Raw genomic sequence first — 21,513 nt, 5'->3', positions numbered from 1 at the left:
CTTTTTTGATATACAATGATGTTTTCTTCATAATGTTTTATAAACATTAAGTCAACTGAAATATGTGAACTGCTGGGTTTTCTGTCGAGTTTCCCATCACTGGACAGATTCAGTCGTTCTCTCTTTCATAAAAATCACGTGATTTATATCGAAAGCAGATCAAGGAAAAACGATTCAATGAAAGACGTCGTGCACTGAGTCGGCTGTGGCGTTTTAATCACTCTTTAATCAGTCTTTGAATAATGATAGTGTCATTTGTACAGAGACACAACAGCAAATAGACCTGTACACAACTCTGTAGCATTCACCACACACACACACACACACACACACACTCGCTGACGTGCCAAGATCACCTGGAAAGCAGTAACTTCTGACAAGGTGCGACGCCACGACACAGTTCCTGCTGTTGAAGCCACTGCAGAGAATCTGGAGGCCAAACGACCACATGATTTATGCTCTATGTACAACGGACATCACAGTGTGTAAGCACGACCTGGAACTCATGATCATTGACAAAGTAAGGCAAAAAAAACAACAACAACAGAAGCAAAACAGAGTGCATATACTGTATCAGCAGCAGCAGAGTACATGGATCATTAAAGACGACACAATACACAATTAAAATGTGACAACGCCCCCAAATATTTAACCAATATCACATTGTTTCAAAGGAAAAAGGGGACGTTTCAGTCTATTTCAGGCTCGATTGTGACTTTAAAAACAGTAGGAGGCGACACATTTCACAGGTCAGTGAGTAAGGTTAACTTTTAACTGGTGAACTCAATCTCTGATGACATGCGATGATCTAGGGTTGTGGGTTCGATTCCCAGCTCGGCTAGTCTAGGCAAAGACACTTAACGGGTATGAATGGGTGAGTGAAGCAGCTTCGAGTGGTCGTCGTCATCAAGACTAGAAAAGCGCTATTATAAATACAGACCATTGACCGTTTTTACTTTGCTGACGCGGTGACAATAACAACAAGTGAAGACAGAGGGCAGAGTGACATCACACTCTGTGGTAACACAACAAACACACACACACACTAGCATTCAAACAAACAGTTAAACCAAGCTTGTCTCTGTAGAACGGCAGGAAAATGAAACGATACAAAATATTCTGTCTGTTCAGATGACGTGGAATGGTGTGTGTGTGTGTGTGTGTGTGTGATCACTCATTCATCATATTCATTTGCAGTTGAAATGCACGTAACAACACGTAGAAGAGGGAGAACATCTTTAAACTCTAAAAAAGGTCACAATTCAAAGTGGAACTGAAATATATAGTGTTGACATTTACCAGCTGTGTTTCTAGTGATAAAGACGTTTGTAGATTTTAGCACAGCACTGATCTGGCGACGCCTGTATTTACCCACAGCTCTGTGTGTAGACGACGCGTCGAGATGAATGGCAGCAGCTGGAGTTTACGACCTAAGCTGCAACAGGTTCACACTAACCACAGACCACTGTTCCATCAAGCAGCGACGAAGAGAAACGATTAGAGCAAACACGCGTCTTAGTGAAACTCTGACTGAAGCTGAACGTCTGATCCAGGTGAATATGTTGCTTGGTTTTCTTGTTTTTAGTTTTGGTTTCACCGCCTGAAAGACAGTCCTGACGTCACACAGCTGCTTGAATCGTGTGCATTATATTGGAAACGGTGCAATAGTCGGTGGCAAAGTGAGCGCGTTCACCCGGGTGTCAGTCATGTGACGCTGCTGTCGATCAAAGGTGGAGCTGAACAAACACTTGTATCTATTCTATCCACTGCAGAAAAAAGCAGGTGCAAGTGTGTGTTTTTTTTGGACAAACTGCCTCAACCCGTGTACAGTGTGTTGTCAGCTACTCTTTTTTTTCTGCATTTATTTTTTTGGAACAGAGTAAACTGCTGTACTCAGCGTGTCTGTAAATGTCAATCCCCTCTTGAATGACTGTGACTTGGATTAGCAGAACAAGAGAGCGTCATCGCTCGTGTGTCGCTTACAGCAAAACAAGGTCCTTATGCAATAGTGAGGGCAAGTTAATGTAGTGACTTAATCACTTTTGAAGTCATTTAGTCAAATGTTTCCCACCTCCTCCGCAGGTCTTCCACCTTCTTCTTTTGGGGGGTCGCTGGCTTGGCCATAGTCACCAGGTCCCCAAAAAGATCCTGAGTCTTCTGGCTGTCTCCCTCTGCACTGAGTGGCTTTGGCAGTGTGTTCATGGCTGTGCTAGAGACAGACAAGGAGTCCACGAGGCTAGAGAGGGCATGGTTACTGGCGGAGGAGTGGGGAAGGGCGGCGTCAAAGGAGGGGAAGGTCGAGTGGAGCAGTCCGTGGCTGAGCGGCAGAGACGAACTGCCAGGTGAGTGCTGTCTGTACATCCCTGGTAGTGCAGAGAAGGCCTGAGGCTGGGGGGGGGTATGCAAGTACGAGCCCGGCGGAGGTCCGCACACTGCACTGAAGGGGTTCCCGCCGCCCACTGCGGGAGAGTAATGTGTTTGAGGGGAAGTGTGCTGCAGAGACTGGACAAAAGGGTTGAGTGAAGTATGAGGATGAATCGGGAATGGAGGCAAAACCTGTGGGTAAGACTGAAACTGGGAGGAGGACGACATAGCGACATCTACCCCGTCATTTAGTGAAGCGGAACTAGTCTGTGCCGAGCGGTCAAGGGGGTCCAGAAGGCGGATCAGATCTATACTGTCCCCACCTACTTTGGGCCTCAGCAGGTCCCCATCTGTAGTCATGGTCAGGGCTTGCCTGAACTCCTGTCCTCCTGATGTAGTCCTTCCTTCAACAGCTCCTCCCACCTTTGAGCGCAACTGAGCCATGGGGGGTACGAGGACAGCACCGAGCTCCGGCGTCTTCCTCCCGTGGGGACGTGGGATGGTTATGTTGCCAGGATTGCAAGGCTCCAGGGGGTCGGGCCCCGAGGCGGAGCTCTCGTGACTCGGGGAGTGGCTTCCTGTCCTCGCAGGAAGGTGCACAGACGGCAGAGTGTCACAGACAGGAGGCGCACAGACAGGCAGGGCTGCTTCGTCCGGAGCCACGCTCCACAGCGTGTTGTGAGGGTTGGAAAGCTTGAGGCCTGGAAACGTGCGTGAGTGTATGCCAACACTCAGGTCCATGCGCTGCAAACACAACACACAATTCATACTACAGGAATAAAGTCAGCAGGTGCTTTAAAGAACAGAATACTGATATTGAATTCAAAATTCTATCTTCAAAAACACTCCACCGATTAAAATTTCACACAACTACAGTAGCTTCGTTTCAAACCAAGTCTCCATGATAGTCACTTAATCTGTCAGTCCTGCAAAATATTTCACAATAAAAGCCTAAATGTATTCTGGGAACATGAATGCGAGAGTACTTTTTCTTTGAAAAGTGTACAGGAAGGGGTGTTTGTGACATATTGGACAGATGGAAACACCAAAACTTTCTATTTTGCTTTGACATTTTGCTGCTTGAGGACAAAATACAGACATGGAAAAATATGTTGGTATTTTAGTCCTTTCACAAATAAAAAAAAACACCTTTCATCCCTTCATCAGTTATTCCACGTAAACACAAGTCAGCCTTTGAGCGACTGTCGCTACAGCTCAGTCGCTCATGAGGCGCTTCCTTCACAGTGAACACATGTTTTCATGGATCTTCAACAATATTAAGATCAGGACTCAGAGAAGATCATTTCAGAATAGGCCATTGTTTTTTATGGACTGTTCATGGTTGATTTTTAACTACGTGTTTGTGGAGGACCCGTGAACAATGACCGACACTGGGCAGTAGTGCCCCAGAATGCACCCCCCCATGCTAAGTGCAGCAAACCAGTGCCAAAACATAATCAAGCACAGAGGGAAAGCTCTTCTTTTCCTGTCCGACGGTGCTAAAATACTCCCTCAAGAAGCTTTGCAGCTTGTCAACGTGCATTTCTAGCTAAATTAAAGCTTCAGTGTGTAACTTCTGTTGCCAAAAAACCCTGTTCCAGCTCTAGAAGCAGCCCATGCCTCAGGTGAGCCTTGAGAGCTTTCTGAAAGGAGGAAAATTCTAAATTCCAACCGAGAGAAGCAGTGCAGCTCACACCTAATGCCGGCAGTGCAGGCAGTGTGGCTGCTCTAATCTGATTTGTTAAGTAAAAGCTAACATTTCATGATGCAGTCACTGTGGCCCTGGCACATAACAAGCATGATATTAAACATTTTGTCAGTGTCTGACCTGGTACGTGAACTTGGCTTGGAGATCACCAGGGTCTTTTGGAGTCCGTAAGTCCTCGAGACTTTTTGCCAGTGTGAGTGATTGGTTGTCTGGCTCATCCTGGCAGCCAAAGACATCGCCCAGCAAGTTGATATTAGAGACCTTCTCACTAACAGGGCTGGGAGGGGCAGTGTGACTCTCTGCACAAGAACCGCGATCATCCGTTTCTATCAGATCCATCTCCTTCAGGGAGTGGTACGGCTGCGGCCTGCAGGGACAGGGTTTCAGTTCAAAACGGTGAACTCAAGTCAAGATAAATTACCTTTTAGATTTGTCAAAATTATGAGATAAAAAGTCATAATTATGAGATATAAAGTCGAAATTATGAGATAAAAAGTCCCAATTATGAGATAAAAAGTCCCAATTATGAGATAAAAAGTCATAATTATGAGATAAAAAGTCCCAATTATGAGATAAAAAGTCATAATTATGAGATATAAAGTCGAAATTATGAGATAAAAAGTCCCAATTATGAGATAAAAAGTTGTAATTAAGAGATAAAAAGTTGTAATTAAGAGATAAAAAGTCATAATTATGAGATAAAAAGTAACAACTTTTTCAACTTTTTTCTTTCTTTCTTTTTTTTTGAGAATATTTTTATTATTAAGGCTAAGCTTCCATACTCTCATGTCTCTGACTTGTTGACATTAGACACAATCAAGAGATGAAGAGGCAGGTTGGGCAACTATAATAAATCTAAAGCTTTCCCCCCGTGTAAGACCTTCTTGTGAAGCTTTAAAAACACACATGCACACACATTTACACAGACAAAAGAAACCACGACAGAGAAAGATCAATCAGAGAGATGCATACAGAGGCGTCCACTCAAAGGGGACGGAGAAGAGAAAGTTGTCAGGAAGCCCAGAGACGGAGTCATTGTCGTACTGGAGCTCATCTCCGGAGGAATCCTCCGAGAGAAAGACTGTGTAGTGACGAGTGGGACGAAGAGAGCTACAGTAAGAAGGAGGGACGACAACAGGGCATTCACACATTAATAAAAGGTATATTAATAAAGAGAGAAGAAGAGCAGTGTTAAGTAAATGAGTGTCAGGAGTTAGATCAGACTTTATAGAGAGACTTATATTATGTTATTTTCTCTGAATGGGTCTAACGGAGGCTGTGCAGTTAGTGGAAAAGAATGTAGAACACAAACAAGAGCACAGAGCTGTTACACAGTTAATCAAAAACCACCTTACATACATGCTGCACTCACATTTATACAACTCAAAATGCAGTTTAATACTTTGGTAGAGTTGGAAACCGATGACAGCGTTAAATAAAGTAAAAGCCCTGCAGTATTTGGCACATTTTACTCACTAAACTGAAATGCTGATGAAGGGAAAAACCTGTGGGGACACTGAACGCTGGATCAAATGACTGAGATATTGCAGTTTTTTGTTTTAATCACGATACAGCGAGGTCTATCTTTGAACTACATCATGGATAGTGAGACATAATGGAGGTAGCCTTACTGGTCAATGCTGGAGTCCAGACTCACATTGCTGTTTGGTCTCTTCAGTAACATAGGTGGCCAAGCCTGTGGAGACACAGAAATCCTACATCAACAGGAAAGGAAAGAGACTCACAGAAGTGTTGATGCTGTAATAACGTTAACCCCTACAACCATTGATGAAGCACATCTACTACTGTATATATAAAGCACTACTATCGGTCTCTTTCTAGCATATATCATTCAGATTCTGCCTACTTGTCCAAAGTGTACAGTGATGGGCCTGTGGTCATCCCAGGTTCGCAGTGGCCCCTCTCTCCTGACGTCACTGGTGGACGAGGTGACACTTTCTGTGCTGTCGTCACTGATGACTGTGGACCCTCCTGTAGAGACGCCATTTTCTGCCTGCTCCTGAAAAGGGGTGACACAGTGATGTAGGGGTCGACATGGCTAAAAGGAGTGATGGCACTGCAGGAGGAGAGGGAGGGAGGGAGGTAGGGAGGGAGGGAGGCTACACACTGTGGTTGGAAGCATCAGGGTCAGTTAAAGTAGTTAAGGTGGGGGCAGTTTTTAGTGAGACCAAGAATGCTCACCACACACGTGCAACAGTGTTTACTAGGGCTGTCACTATTTGTTCAATTTATAAAATACCATTATTGTGTGTTTAAACATGATATATACACAACGGGTAACACTTTAGATTAGGGAACACATATTCACCATTGACTAGGTGCTTACTAACATGCATATAAGTAGCAAACCAGACCTTTATTAGTAATTATTAGGAAAAAGTCAGAGAAAAAAGTCTGAAAAAAGTCAGAATTTTGAGAAAAAAAAAGTCTCTTTCCTCAGAATTCATGCGGTTTATTATTTTTTTCTTTCTTTCAATTTCTTTTTTTTAAATGTGACCCTCTTCCGTTAATAAAAGATGTGTTTTATCATTACATAAATTATTTATCACAGGTTCATATTGTGCATTACAAAAGCAGTTTTGTTTTTAATCACGATACAGCGAGACTGCTGTATGTCATAATACTCTCACACTAGCAGCGCTGCTAATAACGTAACAACTACTAAAATGGCTAACGATAAAAAGTAAACTGTGACTGTTTGTGCTGGGGGGTCAATGACGGGGGCGGATGGGCGGTGACGCACGCTCGCAAGGGTTCGTGGAGGGTCTGAACACATTACAGTGAATTACGGGTCATTATAAATTCATTCACAGTGACAGCCCTAGTGTTTACAACAACAAGTGCTCCAGCATGGTTTGTTCGAGCGTTTGTGCTACTTACCTTCTGCTTCAGACGACTCTTTACTTCTTTAATACGCATTTTTGCGTGGTCCTTAGCCTGCCAAACAATCAATCAATCAATCAATCAATCGACTACTATTTCACATCATGTGTTATTTTATAAAAGGAATCCAGGGATGTGCTTACGATCTTATAAGCAGTCTTCATGGCTGGGTTTGCTTTGGTCTTCACTGTGTTGAAAATGGCCCCACCCCCTTTCTGTAAAAAAAAAAATACATGTATATGTATATGTATATATATATATATATATATATATATATATATATATATATATATACATATATATCGTATTCCTAAGATATGATCACAACATTTAAGTTACCATACGATATTATCACGATATTTCACCATTGATCTTTCCCTAAACCCCGAGTGTTTCCTGCTGAAACACTTTCATCATTTTTAACATGTGGACAGTAGTGTGGTGTCTGTGAGTGGTAGCATTCACTCACTCACCTTCACAGTGAACAGCCACTGGTGGTAGGTCTTGTCACTGGCTGTGGGAGAATGTTGTAACAATCAGAAGTTCATATTATTTAGTGAGCACACTAGTCACAAGCTGATCAGCTTTTCCACTCTGGATTGCCACTTAGTTTGCTTTGTTTTCACACATTCACACTGTAAACGATACACTACACTATAAAGTGTTTTGTTTTTTTTTATCACACATCTTTTAAACATCATTTATACATGCATTCTGAGCAGAGGACAAGAATCACAAAGCGCTATATAAATAAAAGGGAGAACACAAGTTTAGCAAGCATAGTGAAGAAAGTCATGTAATCTGATAGTAATGAGACTATAGAGGAAGTTAAACTTAAATAGGGTTTGAAAATGGAATAAAGCTAAATAATTTCCTCAAAGTAAGAGACCACACTCTCAAATAAAGAATGGACAAAAACACCACAGCCCATTTCATGTGCAATCTGTAGGTCATTTACAGTACACACTGTAAAGATGACTGGTCGGATCTATTGTGACAAACACAACTTTTAATAACTTCCAGATCAGACCTCTTAGAATCTCTCATCACAAAAATCTGAATATGTTTGTGACCTGCTGTTAAGATAGTTAGTAAACTGTAGAGGATGTGGAGATATGAGGTCACATGACCAACTAAAAACATGGAAGTTGTGTCTGATCAGGACAGACAATAATGGCAGCTTTCTGCTGGTTATTTGCATCTTCTGTTACTTTTTCAAATCAAACAAGAATTAATGACACTACATGTAAGACGCTAATGAATTAAATTATGGGATTACCCTCGTCAGCGAGCCTGTTTAAGATTGAACAGACTATCACATCACAAGTGACGTACCTGCATATTCACCCATGCTGATCTCCTCCTCAAAGATGTCACTGAAACCTTCTCCTGAGTTCAACAGATCTAGACGGCCGTCGATAAACTGCAGAGTGAGAATCACATGAGGGTCAGTGGTTAACAACGAGGGATGCACCGATACAATAACAGCATCTGTCTGATACTGAGCATATGTAATGAAACCTAACCTCAGCCTAACCATACAACAGGTCTTTAAATTAACATGCTATAATTCACTTTATGGGGGACTTGCTTTTTATCTCCATAAGGAAGACTCATAACGACATTAAGAGAAAGCACAAAAATATAAAGAGAAAGCACAAAAATATAAAGAGAAATCACAATGACATTAAGAGAAATCACAACATTAAGAGAAATCACCACATTAAGAGAAATCACAACAACATTAAGAGAAATCACAACATTAAGCGAAATCACAACAACATTAAGAGAAAGCGCAACAACATTAAGAGAAATCACAACATTAAGAGAAAGTGCAACAACATTAAGAAATCACAACATTAAGAGAAAGTGCAACAACATTAAGAGAAAGCGCAACAACATTAAGAGAAAGTGCAACAACATTAAGAGAAATCACAACATTAAGAGAAAGTGCAACAACATTAAGAGAAAGCACAACAACATTGTGATTTGCACTTGTAAACAGATCTCAGTCCCCACAACATGAGACATGAGTAATACCTGGACAACAAACACACTTTCTGTGTTCAATGTAATAAATGCTATCACCAAAACTGGTACATAAAGACCAAATGTAAGTACTCATACACCATAAACAAGCACGTAGTCAAGAGGGAATGTGTATAATCACCTGTTTGAAGAGCTGCAGGTGAATGGCACTCTGCAGGAACTGTCTCATGGCACTGGACCGATGATTTACAAAGGTGTCCTGGTTAAATGTTATTGGCTCTCCCTAAAAAAACAGAAACACAGGTGAAAGTTAGCAATGGTCTCCCCAAGAACCTTAGAAACTGGATCTGCCTCGGTATTTTGTTATAGCATTTTCTCAAGCTAATCAGATTCAGGTTCCAGTTCAGAGTCCCATGGTACATGGACATACTGTACCTGCGTCTCACAAGCCTGAACTATCACATTAGCTATGCTTCTATAGACCTGGACTGATGGGTGAACTCCCATGTTGTCTCTCTTTATGTGTCCTAATTCTGCAGATGAGAGTATCACGATACAACATTATTACTGTCACCTGTTATTAACTGATGATGTTATTATTAATGCATAACAATCGTCCCCAGGTAGTTTTCTCTCTTCACTGCCAAGTCCTGTGTCCTGTCAGTGTGACATTTGATGTGCTATTATAACCAAACCCACATCACTCTGTGTTAATACACAGATCACAGCATGTACCAACCGACTCTATCTGCAGTGCATCCCTGTAGCTGCCGAACAGCGCCGCCTGACTCTTGAGGAAGGCTTGAGCCACGCCGTCCCCCGTTGTTGTCGAAACCTTCTTCAAACGACTTTTTAATGATGAAACCTTAGGGGACAATTGTTCATAGATATTAGAACACCGTTCTAACAATGTTTACATCTACACCGAATACTTGTGTAATAGTTCCTCACCACATCGTTGGGCAGGCTTTGAAGGTCATCATAGGGGGTCTCCATGGTGTTTGTGTCAACATTCAGGACCACCACGTCATCCAGAGCCATCCCTCGAACTTTCTATGAGAAGAAATAGCACATGTCATTAAAACGTGTCCCTGCACATGTAAGACAGGTGAACGTGCGGCATTTAAAACCTGATTATATACACCTACCTCCATCAGGCTGGAATGTACTCCAATGAGGTAGGGCATTGGGGCACTAAGAAAAAAACAAGACGCAATTACAGAGATGGAGATGCTACACTGATACATTCATTTTAATACAGTACATGCAGATTCACATGCAGTCAATCTGAAAAGGTTGATAAAAAGTATACATTTTATCTTGTCACTGTTCCATTTTGTTAAGTCACATTGACCTTTGACCTGCAAAATCTACGATAATGACCTAATGGCCTAAGAGACTCGATTCATATCAGCACAGCAGCATAACGATGTCAATGCTTTTTGTCATGTTTATTTTTCAGGCCATTTAAACACAACTCAAATGAGGAATAATACATTATAAAAAGACGTGTGCGTGTGTATGTGCCGTTACCCCTTTAGGACATCTGAGTGTGTGTGTGAGACGATAAGCAGGATACGCACCAGCAGTAGTCTAACAGATGTTGAGGAAGGACAGGAATGTAAACATGTTGCCAGTGCATTGGATGGAGCATGGCTGCAGATCCATGGACACATGCCGTTAACTGAGAAAGAAAGAAATAAAGAACTCAATGAAACATGATACCAAAACTCAAAACACCAAGTTTGCTTTCCAGATGTTCAACATGTATTTTCTGATATCATCTTCATTTAATCAAATGAGCGTCTTACTGTATCACTTTCTGAAATATGTAGGAAGTGTTTTTCTTTACCAGCATTGACTCATATAGTATGATGTGCCTAACTCTACATCTTACTATTGTTTTTGACCACACAACTATCATTAAAATATCCTGCCCCCCCACACTCTTCTCTTTAAACATTGGTCTGTCATGACATTGATTTACATATATATGTCTCTAATATGTTTGTTGTGAATAAATAAATGGCCAAATCTGACCTGAGAGTCTCAAAAGACTTCCATACATTTAAAAACAAAAAGGTGTTGTCTACTTACAGTGCTTAGTTTGCTGCAGCAGATGAGGATTCGACGTTCATGAAGCATACTAGCGTACAGATGAAGCATGTTATTGACATCTACTGCGACAAAATACTCAGTTAGGTTTCTCTGCAAGAGTCAAACACAAACACACACACAGGAGTAAGTGATGGAGACCTGTAGCTGTTCTGAGAATAATGCATTATTACATAACCAAGATACAGATGACTGCATGAAAAAAAAAACACAATGCAGATGAATAACCTTAGCATATATATATATAAACTGTATGTTGTAATATTTACATAATGTCTGTGTGGCAAACACCAAATTTCAAATACAAAAAATTATATTTTAAATTTATTATTAAATTTATTTTAAATTCTCATATAAGTGAGGGACTGAAATAAAATGTGTAAATTAATTACAATTTTAGTTTTTGTTGAATTAAAACTCTACATTTCTCTTCTCACAATATGAATTTACTTAGCACTGATTATCTTATTCGCTATCTTATTACATATTTTCTGATTTCTTTGCACCAACAAAAAAAAGAATCATTGTATCAGAATAATTGTGGACAACAGAGATTTCAAGGTTTTCAAACATTTTAAGGCCCAAACACCTAATTGGTTAATTTTAGAAAAGAGACTAATAATTGTTATTTGCAGCCCTAATCTGAAGCTAGAAATATAGAAATATCAACACTCACATTCTCCGGTATACTGGGAAGTTCCCTGGTGTCAGGCACAGTGAAGAAGGAATGCTGCAGAAAATAGAAAAGGTTAACATCAGATATAATAGCCTGTAGGAGACTTTTTAACTGATCTTGGACATTCTATCCATGTGATCCACGCACCAGAGGTGTGTGGGGATGTGATGAGGTCAAATCAGACTCACCACGCCAAGATGAACAGGGACCCTGGGCTCAGGGATAGGGAGCACGTGCAGTGACACCAGGAGCTCTTGCCTTTGGCTTTCCTGTGGGGAAAAAAGGGAAAATGTATCTGAAATCCATGCATTCATTCATGGTCATGGTCACATTCTCATGCAATATACACAAACAGAACTCAATCATCTCTTGGATTATTGTGATGAGAAGCAGCAGTACTTCATTCTTCAGTTAAATCCCAGTGTCACATCATTATCACACCTGCTTATATATTCCATAGTTCATCAGTGTAATAAAAATGAAACTCATGGCCATTTTGTACTTTTCCATAATGTAAGACAACACGTCACATCAGGGCTAATTCTTACAGGTGAGAGTTTTGTGACAGTTGACTGGTCATCACTTACCTGGCCTTTGATTGTGTAATCTGCGAGGATATTAAGGAGCTTGTAGAAGACCTCGAACCAGGGCAGGTAGCTGTGAGACACAAAAGTGTCAAAGATGAGCATGACACTGTTATAATAGACAAATCACTCTTTTTTTGAGTGTTCTTTAAGTTAATATTTTTAAAACTGACACACCAATAAGGCAACCTGAAGATGTGTGAAATGTAGCAGGTTAGTCCACTTGTCACTCAAGTGATGGTTTATGGTTGTCTGTTAAAGGAATACTTCAATGGTTTAGCGTTGTATTACTAGAATAGGGCAAGTGTTTTTGAAAAGGGTTAGGGTCAATTTTTTTACTCTTACAAGACCATTAAATGCAACTGATGAGATAATGAACAGCATGGGATCTTTTCATTTCATGGAGTAACTTGATAGCCTGATCATTTACAAGAAAACCCTCCATTATGCTACAACCTCCAATTATTCATAGTTAATAGGAAAAAAAATATGAATAGCCACTGGTTCCTCTTCATCGTTGTAGCTAAGCCAACACTGAATCCCAGCTCTACTGACCCGTCTATCACTTTCACCCTATGAGTGAGAGAGTGGAGCCAGCACTCACTATATGTGCAGTCACAGAGAGGTGGCGTCAGACGGGAGAAGTGAAACTGACAGCTCTGTGTCACAGCTCGTGAAAAAGGAAACAGTGGTGTGCTTTTTTTTAATTTAAACTTAAACAACTAAGACCAGTGGTTTTCAAACATTTTATACATTTTTATACTACCTGAGAAAACACTGAGCTCTTGAGGTAACACCATTATCGCCAACGGTCAAATACAGTAACACCAAAAACAGCTAAAGCCAACACACCCCAATCGGTCGAGGAAGATGCTGCGCATGTTTGAGTCTGGTTCCGGTTTCTTACGAAATGTTTTTTTTTAATAAACAGTCGACACTGCATTTAACCAGCACACGGAGCGATTTCCCCACTGAGCTGTTGCTGAATTGCAGTTAATGTCAAACAAAACCTAGAACTTTTTGTTTTGACGGTTTTTCCTCATGTTTACATGTTAACTAGACAAAAACACCCCCCCCCCCATAGATGGCGCCCTCACCTGAGAATGCAGTAGCAGGTATGTGCACCTGAGGACAGTCGGCAGAAGCCAAATCTCTGTTTGCTCTTGATGTCAGTCAACACAAATGTGAAGTTTTGTCCGACCTGGTTGATTGACGGGCTGAGAGAGTCCGTGGGCAGAGAAAGGATGAGAGAGAGGGAGAGAGGGAGAGTTTGTGATCTGATATAATCTGATTAAATTCACAAAATATGTGTGTGTGTGTGTGAGAGAGAGAAAGAGTGTGTACCTGTCCATGCTGAAGGGGAAACAGAACTTTGGCACAGTCTGAAGAGTTTCCTGTTGGACATGGATGAAAAATGTATTATCTGCAGTGTGTAGTGACGGTTTTACACTGTGTGTTACAGAGAAGTGATCCATGGAGTGGCTGAAAGAACCACAGTATAGGGACAGAAATAAAAATGTATGGAAAATAAACCAATGAATAGCTCCAATAATTAAAACGGAGAGCATTCCAAACCTGGTCTGTGTAGTCCTCGGGGAACTGCCTTTTCACTTCAGGTGCTGTTAGAAAGAACGTGAAACATGAAAGTGATCAAGACCAAATTGATTGTGACTAGAGTCAACATTTAAGTAGCATCTAAGATAGGCAGGTCAAAGAGCTCAAGTTCAAAGTTCAAGTTCATTAACTCATCAGCCGGATTAAACCCTCAAACCAGCCACACAACTTGATTCAGGCTTCACAATGACCCATGCAAGAGAAACGCTCCAGCTCTCATTTATGTGGTCATTTTTAGGCAAATGAGTGGTCAATAAATACATTGATGCCTTGATTGACACATGTCACAAATGTTTTTATTGCAAAATACACTTTTACTTTGAAATTCTGTGAAATATCAGCATGAATATACTATTTAACCCAAATACCACGATGGAATATAATATTATATTATGAAGCTAATGTTGCACACCACCTACTGAACAGATGTTTTTTCCCCACTTCTTTACTCGAGACTGGACACTCATTGGCCCCCAAAGTCATATGAGCTGGAGACCACGAGTTCAGACCCTCTTTGCACATTAAAAACTGGACTGTAACATCCATGTTTACACAGGACTTGTACATATATACTAGACTTACAAAAAGAACCAAATGATTAATGAACATGTTAATGACAAATGATCCAAACTATTAACTTAAACCTCATTACTTAACTTAAATAATGATACATGTCTACTGTTATTATGAACTAATCAGAATGAAAGACAAAAATGACGGTCTGGAATGAATGAATGAATGAATGAATGAATGAATGAATGAAGCTATGCAAAGGATTAAAGTAATGAGAAGAGCAGCACTATTCAGATTATAGAAGGAACCGTGTGGCACACAGATAAATATGGCATCTGACAAATGAACAGGAAATGATGAGGCACAAGACTCCAACAGGAAGTAATTCTAAGAAATACAGCAGAGAGCCTCTCCTCTGTACCAAGGAAATGTGTCATAACCAGCGGATTTCAAATAGCCTGATACAAAGAGACTAGATGGAAAACCATGCACCAGCTTTTACCCACACATTTTTGACACCTTAGAATTAAGTGGCCCATGTTTGCATCATAGGTAAAACCTCTGAGTAACATCACATCTCAAGCCTTGTCTGAGGCATTAAAGAGACATATAGATGGTCACATCGAAACAAGGAAAACATTAAACTGTGCAAAGAGAGGAATGTTCATAGACCACCTGATTGGAACATTTCACATCTATAGAGATTCATTGGTAACAGTGCTGCATCAATTAATTATTAATAAAGCACAACTAAATGTATCAACATTTAATCTGAAAATTGATTAATAGCATTGAGTCATTGTGTAATTGATTTCTGCTTCATAAGTGTAAAGAACACGCAGTAGTGCGGTGGTAAGCATTGTTGCCTCACACCAAAGATATTCCAGACCAACATCTGCATGTTTTTACAACAACATGGCTTTGGAGTAAACCAGTAAGATTTTCCTGCTCCCTCTTTGTTACCAAACATTTACTGAGTCTTATGAAAGGACAGGACAGATTTAACACAAAGAAAAACAACTTTTTGAATCTAATTGCAGGTATTAGGTTTGGAGTAACACTTATACTCTGAACATTAAATGTTTGTCTTTTTCTTATATTAGGAGATTTGATGTTTAAAGTGCTTTATATTATTAATTATGATAAATGTGACTGTCGTTAACCACCACATGGACACCAACTCATCAGATAGAAACCTTGAAATACAACATGATCATAAAAACAAGGTGAGCCTTAACTACATGTATTTCCTCATGCAGTCCAGGATTAGCAGAAGCTCCAGTCTTGACAAACTTACCAGAGCTGTGGGAACTTGGATGGGCTACCTCCAGATACACCTCAAAGGTGGACTCCGGGTTCTCCCTGTTAGAGAGGAAGACTGCTCATTAGTATGTTGTATGAATATGTTACCATTGGTTTTAAATAGCATTTATACTAACTTAAACTCCCTGTAAAGTGCTAAAATAAGTGCTCCAACAGATTTTAGCGCTTAAAAAAGTCACTACAAATTAGGTTTTAAATCATATCATTCATGTATTGTCTGCTCTGATACTGTGAGGGCATGGCCACTGCAGTGTTAACATAAACACTCCAATAACTTGTAGAGAAGTGACATTTTCATCATTTGGTGGTAAGTAAAATGACACATTGCACATAAACAGTGGTAGTTTAGCAGCAGTCCTCCACCCTCTCTCTCCCTCTTCATCTTTATCAGCAGCACCTGCAGCCTCACAGCAGGAATCTTCTTCTCGACTTCATTTCCTCATCTTTAGGAGTTTTAGATGAAGTTAAACCCGCAGAGAGTTTTTATATTAACAACATGTTTGAGGAGGAGTTGAGCTAACTATGGCTCCTGTGCATCATGAAGCCATATTTTAAGACACACATAAAACGATGACTCCTGTAGCAAAACTATTTTGAGTTTTAATTCCATAATGCATGGGCATATTCCAAGGTGACAATGCCAGGATTCATCGGGCTCATTGGGCCAGATGATATACATCGTTTGAATAATATACATCACTTGCTGTCATGGTGATTGCAGTGATTTAGAGTGGTTTAGTATAATTGTTATCAGTGTAAATCTTTATACCTTTTGTCCATCTATAACACAAACTTTGATGGAAGCATTTAAAAAGCAGACTTTTTTAACGTTAATGAAGACTACTGTGCCTCACTATAAGGTTCCATCAAGAACTTTCTTTTCCAAAACTGAAATAACCGAACTATACAACAAGGTTAAAGCTGATGTGTGTAAAAGTTTAACTCAGGGGAAATTTTTACATTCATCACCATTCATTACCTCATGCCAGACTGATCCAACCAGATCCAGTATCGTGGCTATTATTATTATTATTATTATTATTATCATTATTATCATATCATCACCATTATTATTATGCTATAATTAGAAATTCTCTGCTGCTGCTTGTATAAATGAAATTATGACATCCATCATAATATCATTAATGTTACATTTTCATTAATCCAACATGTTTGTCTGACAATCCAATAAAATTAGACATTAACACACATTATTTCGACCTGCTAGCTTGTAGCTGCTTGAGATGCTAACCACACAAACATGACTAAATTTGCACATAAAATTGTTGTTTTTTTTGGAAATAATTTTTGTTTTCAAATCTGTTCACACAACAAACACACATTGTTGTCTCCATATCAACAGACCATTTTGTCACACCGTGAGAAACACTTTGCTCCTAAATCTTGTAAATATCATGAATAACATGTTTTGTGAAATAACTGAAGGCATCATCACCAAGAGGACCCACTTCAATATCTTTTAGTGGTTCTCTGATCAGACACCCTCACAATTAAGCATTCTGAAATCTGACGTCTGGAGGCCTGGAACCCATATATCCCTTAACAACCAACAAGTCCTTAAACTATTGAATAAGTTAATGTGCAGTGTTGGCACATTACAAACAAGTTACAAACATGGTCATACACTTACAGAACCAGTCAATAGGAATACCCTTTGACTGCTACTGCATGTAAAAGAGTAAAATCTCAGATGGCCAAAGTTTAACTTTGTTCAGCAGAGCTGCCACAGCTCTACCTGCTGACTTTGACATTCACAGCATCTATAAATGTCATGTGCTACTCATACATTGTTAAATTAACTGACTTATGGACTGCTGTCTGAAGAGTTCCTAAATTTAATGTGTGACTTTGAGTCTTTACTTTGAGTGTGTAGTTAACAAGATTTTTAGCATCATTGATCAATAATTCCATAATAACCTTTAAGCATAACATAAATCATGTGATCTAAGAGTGTGAGAGAGAGAGAGAGAGAGAGAGAGGGAGAGTGTGACACTTCTGCACCATCTCTGGCCTCCGTTTACAGCCACTGCTAATTCTGTCCTGTCTCGGGAGGATTTGACCATTTACAGGGCAATTCAGAGTCAGAGCAGAGAAATGTTCTGTTCACAATTCCACAAAGGATAGCTATTTCAGGAACAAAAAGAACTACCTACCCCACAAAGAAACCTAAAACAGCTGTTTGCATTAACCACAAAATAAAAACCAAAAAAATTGCAGATGGCAAGCAACTAGCACAACCACACGTACCAGGACATGACCTCAACATGTATTCAAATCAGTTATAACAGAAGCTGCACTGGTAGCTAAACAATTACTGTGGACGAGAGTGACTGGCAACGACAGGCTGCAGTAACCTATTGTGTCACTTCCTGTTCTGCGTCACTTCCTGTTTTGCTAGTGCTCGTACTACTTTTCTCTAACTCTACCAATTCTGCTTTTATAACTGCTGCGGCTAACAATGCAATGGTCATACATTTGTTTAGTTCACAGCTCTTACACTTTGGTAGCAACATGCCTCCTATGACCATGACCGCCCTGTCAGAAGACGGAGAGATTGCCTCTGGTCATCTGTTGTGTACGAAATGGGTGTCTAGGGATGTCCTGACGGAATCAGGATAAGAAATACTTTATTGATCCCCAGAGGGAAAGTGCTTACATTGCTCATTTGGGGTATCGGGTCACACTGCTGCCCTGGTGTACTTGGATTTGTATTCATAAAACTATGCCGATACTGCTGCACCCGATACCACTTTACGTATTAACTAAACAGGTGTGCAGCAATAAGCGGATGTGTCACAAAGTCAAGTTTGGAAAATCCTTTAAGATAAGCAATGAGGACAAACGTAGAGCAGACTGTCACATGTGCTCTGCTAGACTGTCAAGAGTCAACAGTAATTCTTGCAACACAAGTCATTTGATAAAACATCCAATGAACCAACGTGACGCACAGCAAAGGATGAGGAACTCGGGACAGAGACCTTTGATCCCAAAACATTAGTATTTTTAACATCCTGTGTATGAAACTCAACAGTCAACTAATTTCCTCCGTGATCCTGTGTTCTGTAGGTTTAACAACTGTTTACTTAACCTGTTTGTTTTGATCATCTTGATTAAGCCACAAATGTGTCTTGTCAGTTGACACAGACATCTTAACTTCTTACCTATTGTTAACACATCCAAACAGGTGACATTGTTCATGATCAGAATATTGCACACAATGGGACTCTCTAACAACATGTAAGTCATTATCTCACTACATACAATATATGCAGGTTCTGAAAGCACGTATTACTAATATGTCTCAACTTACAAGGGTTAGGGTTCGGGGTTACTTGCAATGTTACTGTCCCTCAGCAGGACACTGGAGAAGCCACGTTCACTGCCTCATGATGAGCAAGTGTAATATAAATATGTGGAATAACTGAGAGTAACTCATCTTCCGTCAGAGGAGTGGCTTTAGGCTCCAGGCGAACACATTCACATCTGTCAGAACCCAGCGGTTCTGCTGTGCTCCTCGCCTCTGGAAGCTAGCACTTAGCATGTTTACATTGGCTTTTCATACAGCTACACGTCCCCTACTAGCGCTTGTTAACACATGTGTCAGCCTGTGCCACACCAGCATCCGTTAGTTAAAGATAATCGGAGCTAAATGGAACACGGTTTGTTTTTCTGGTCAAAACAGTGCTTTTAGCTAATGTCGCAACAAGTCAGGGCCCTGCACAGGACTTTATGTTGTCCAATGACGCACTGGAAGAATGCTAACACAACACTAGGCTGCAAACAGCCTCATTAAAAGCCGCACTGAAATATTCTTACTTTAATCGGGACCCCATCCTTCCTCCTTGCCCTGCAGTCGCTGGCAGCAGCTGTCAGTGCGCAGCCGCGAACGTCCAACGGTTTTTTTTCTGGTGCTTGCCTGTCACAGAACCGTGGCGAGTACACCATGGTCTGGCTACAGGCGCAGATCACGCTCTGCCTCGCGCGGAACTCTGGGCGGTGTAGTCCCTTCTGTGGAAGACATGCGCATGTGCAGTGCGGAACAACTGTGGATTAAAACTACATGTTCCATGTCGCAGAGGACGGCCGGGTCACGTGGGTCGGTGCGGCCAAGCTGCGGCTGGAACACGCTCCTATAACGGTGTGGACTAGTGATGGGACGTCCGGCTCTTTTCAAAGATTGGCACTTTATGGCACCCAAAATGGCACTTAGTGTCATTCAGAGAGGTTTTTATGCATTTTTGTCATACAAAAAAATGCAGTTATTATTTTTTTTAACATTTGAATCAAAACTTTAAATCAGGGGTGTCAAACTCAAATGACCTGGGGGCCAATGAGCATCTAGTCTGGTCAAGAGGGGCCGACATATAGGGAAAAAAGTGGAAAAAACAACTATTTAGTAGCCGGTGGTCAATATAAGATATTCATTATGATATTAGACAGAATTGCAAAGTAAAATAGCTTGTTTTGATATAAAATGATTCACAATAAAAACATATTTATGATGCACAAAAACAGAGAATTAAATTAAAACAGCTTAAATATATGTAATTTCATGTTAAAGCAATGATTACAACCAAATGTATTATTAACATATTGCTGGCAAATACATTTAGTCTTATATTCTGTCTCTATTCCATCACCTCACACAGTGGTTGGCAGGCCGCATGTAATTGATTGGAGGGCCACGCTGTACCATTCGAATAATATCCACTGCTGTTTCCATTCATGTGAAGGAAGTATTGTAAGGATCTGTCATGTTTGGTGATAGATTGCTGCATCTCCATGGATGTGTGCAGTGAACTCCTAAAGATTAAAACTGGCACTGGTAATATTCCTGGAAAAGATGAAAAATTACTGTATCTTGTCGGATGGCAATTACACTCAGCAACTGTGGGGGCGCTTGTGAGTCAAAAATCTAAAATGTATTACTTTAAGGTGCATAATATTTCATCTGTTATGTATCTGAGAATAGGATATGGAAACACGGGTCTATGAGCTAATATTCCCTTATATCTTGGTTTCAGCCCTGATGTTTCTCTTATACTCAATTCCCCGTGAATGAATAGTTTCATATACTGTGTCATCAAACAATAGCTCCATCCTGAAGACAGACGGAGGTCTGACGTTCAACCTACTTTTCAACAATGAAAGCTTCCAACCTCGCGTTACCAGCTCAGCTCAGCTTTTACACTTTTCATAATCAAGTGTCACTCTTTCATTTACCAAAGCTGTTTCCAGCACTAGAAATCGATGAGTTACATTTACTCGTAATTTCACTTTTACTGAAGTGTGTGGTTTTTTTAAGTACTGTACCTCATTTTAAATCAAATCCTTTACTGAGTAAAACATTTTGGCTTGAATTAAAAAAAAAAATGAATTAAACTTTGGCAGTGAATGATGAGGACAGGTGAATTAATTAAGATCCCTGAGTGAGTGAGAAAGTTAAAGCATTTGTGACCTTTGACACATTTTGTGTTTACATATTTTATTTTGTCAGCACTTTAAATTATAAAGGTTTGCCTTTAATTAAAAACAATTCACGTGAGATTTGTGTTTTTTACTTTAACTTAAGTACATTTTATTACAACAATTATGGAAAAGTAATTCAGTGAGTCCTACAAGCTGAATTCTGACTTTTTTCTCTCAATCTCTGATTCTAATTTTAATCTCAGAATTCACTGAATTCTCACTGATTCTAACTT

At 40.1% G+C, this 21,513-nt stretch overlaps 1 protein-coding gene across 2 annotated transcripts; it reads right to left on the bottom strand.

Annotated features, from left to right (window-relative positions):
• Window positions 1–206: 206 nt before the first annotated feature.
• dennd1a (DENN/MADD domain containing 1A) lies at window positions 207–19,781 on the bottom strand. Of its 2 annotated transcripts, XM_044012017.1 has the most exons (23): window positions 19,628–19,781; window positions 15,765–15,829; window positions 13,916–13,959; window positions 13,685–13,734; window positions 13,438–13,557; window positions 12,344–12,413; window positions 11,945–12,025; window positions 11,757–11,810; window positions 11,063–11,173; window positions 10,549–10,649; window positions 10,114–10,159; window positions 9,917–10,018; window positions 9,705–9,830; window positions 9,147–9,248; window positions 8,312–8,399; window positions 7,450–7,490; window positions 7,120–7,191; window positions 6,974–7,030; window positions 5,940–6,092; window positions 5,704–5,768; window positions 5,045–5,182; window positions 4,193–4,439; window positions 207–3,108 (listed from the first exon to the last, which is right to left on the bottom strand). In XM_044012017.1, exons 1-23 carry the CDS (start codon window positions 19,642–19,644, stop codon window positions 2,053–2,055), a joined length of 3,006 nt encoding a protein of 1,001 aa, XP_043867952.1. In that variant the 5' UTR covers window positions 19,645–19,781; the 3' UTR covers window positions 207–2,052. The 2 variants fall into 2 exon arrangements, with proteins under 2 accessions (XP_043867952.1, XP_043867953.1); XM_044012018.1 differs by lacking the exon at window positions 5,045–5,182.
• Between the last annotated feature and the right edge of the window lie 1,732 nt (window positions 19,782–21,513).

The sequence above is a fragment of the Solea senegalensis genome, linkage group LG21, assembly GCF_019176455.1.
Source record: "Solea senegalensis isolate Sse05_10M linkage group LG21, IFAPA_SoseM_1, whole genome shotgun sequence".
Classification (NCBI taxonomy): Eukaryota; Metazoa; Chordata; class Actinopteri; order Pleuronectiformes; family Soleidae; genus Solea; species Solea senegalensis.
This window is presented reverse-complemented; position numbering and strand designations above follow the sequence as displayed.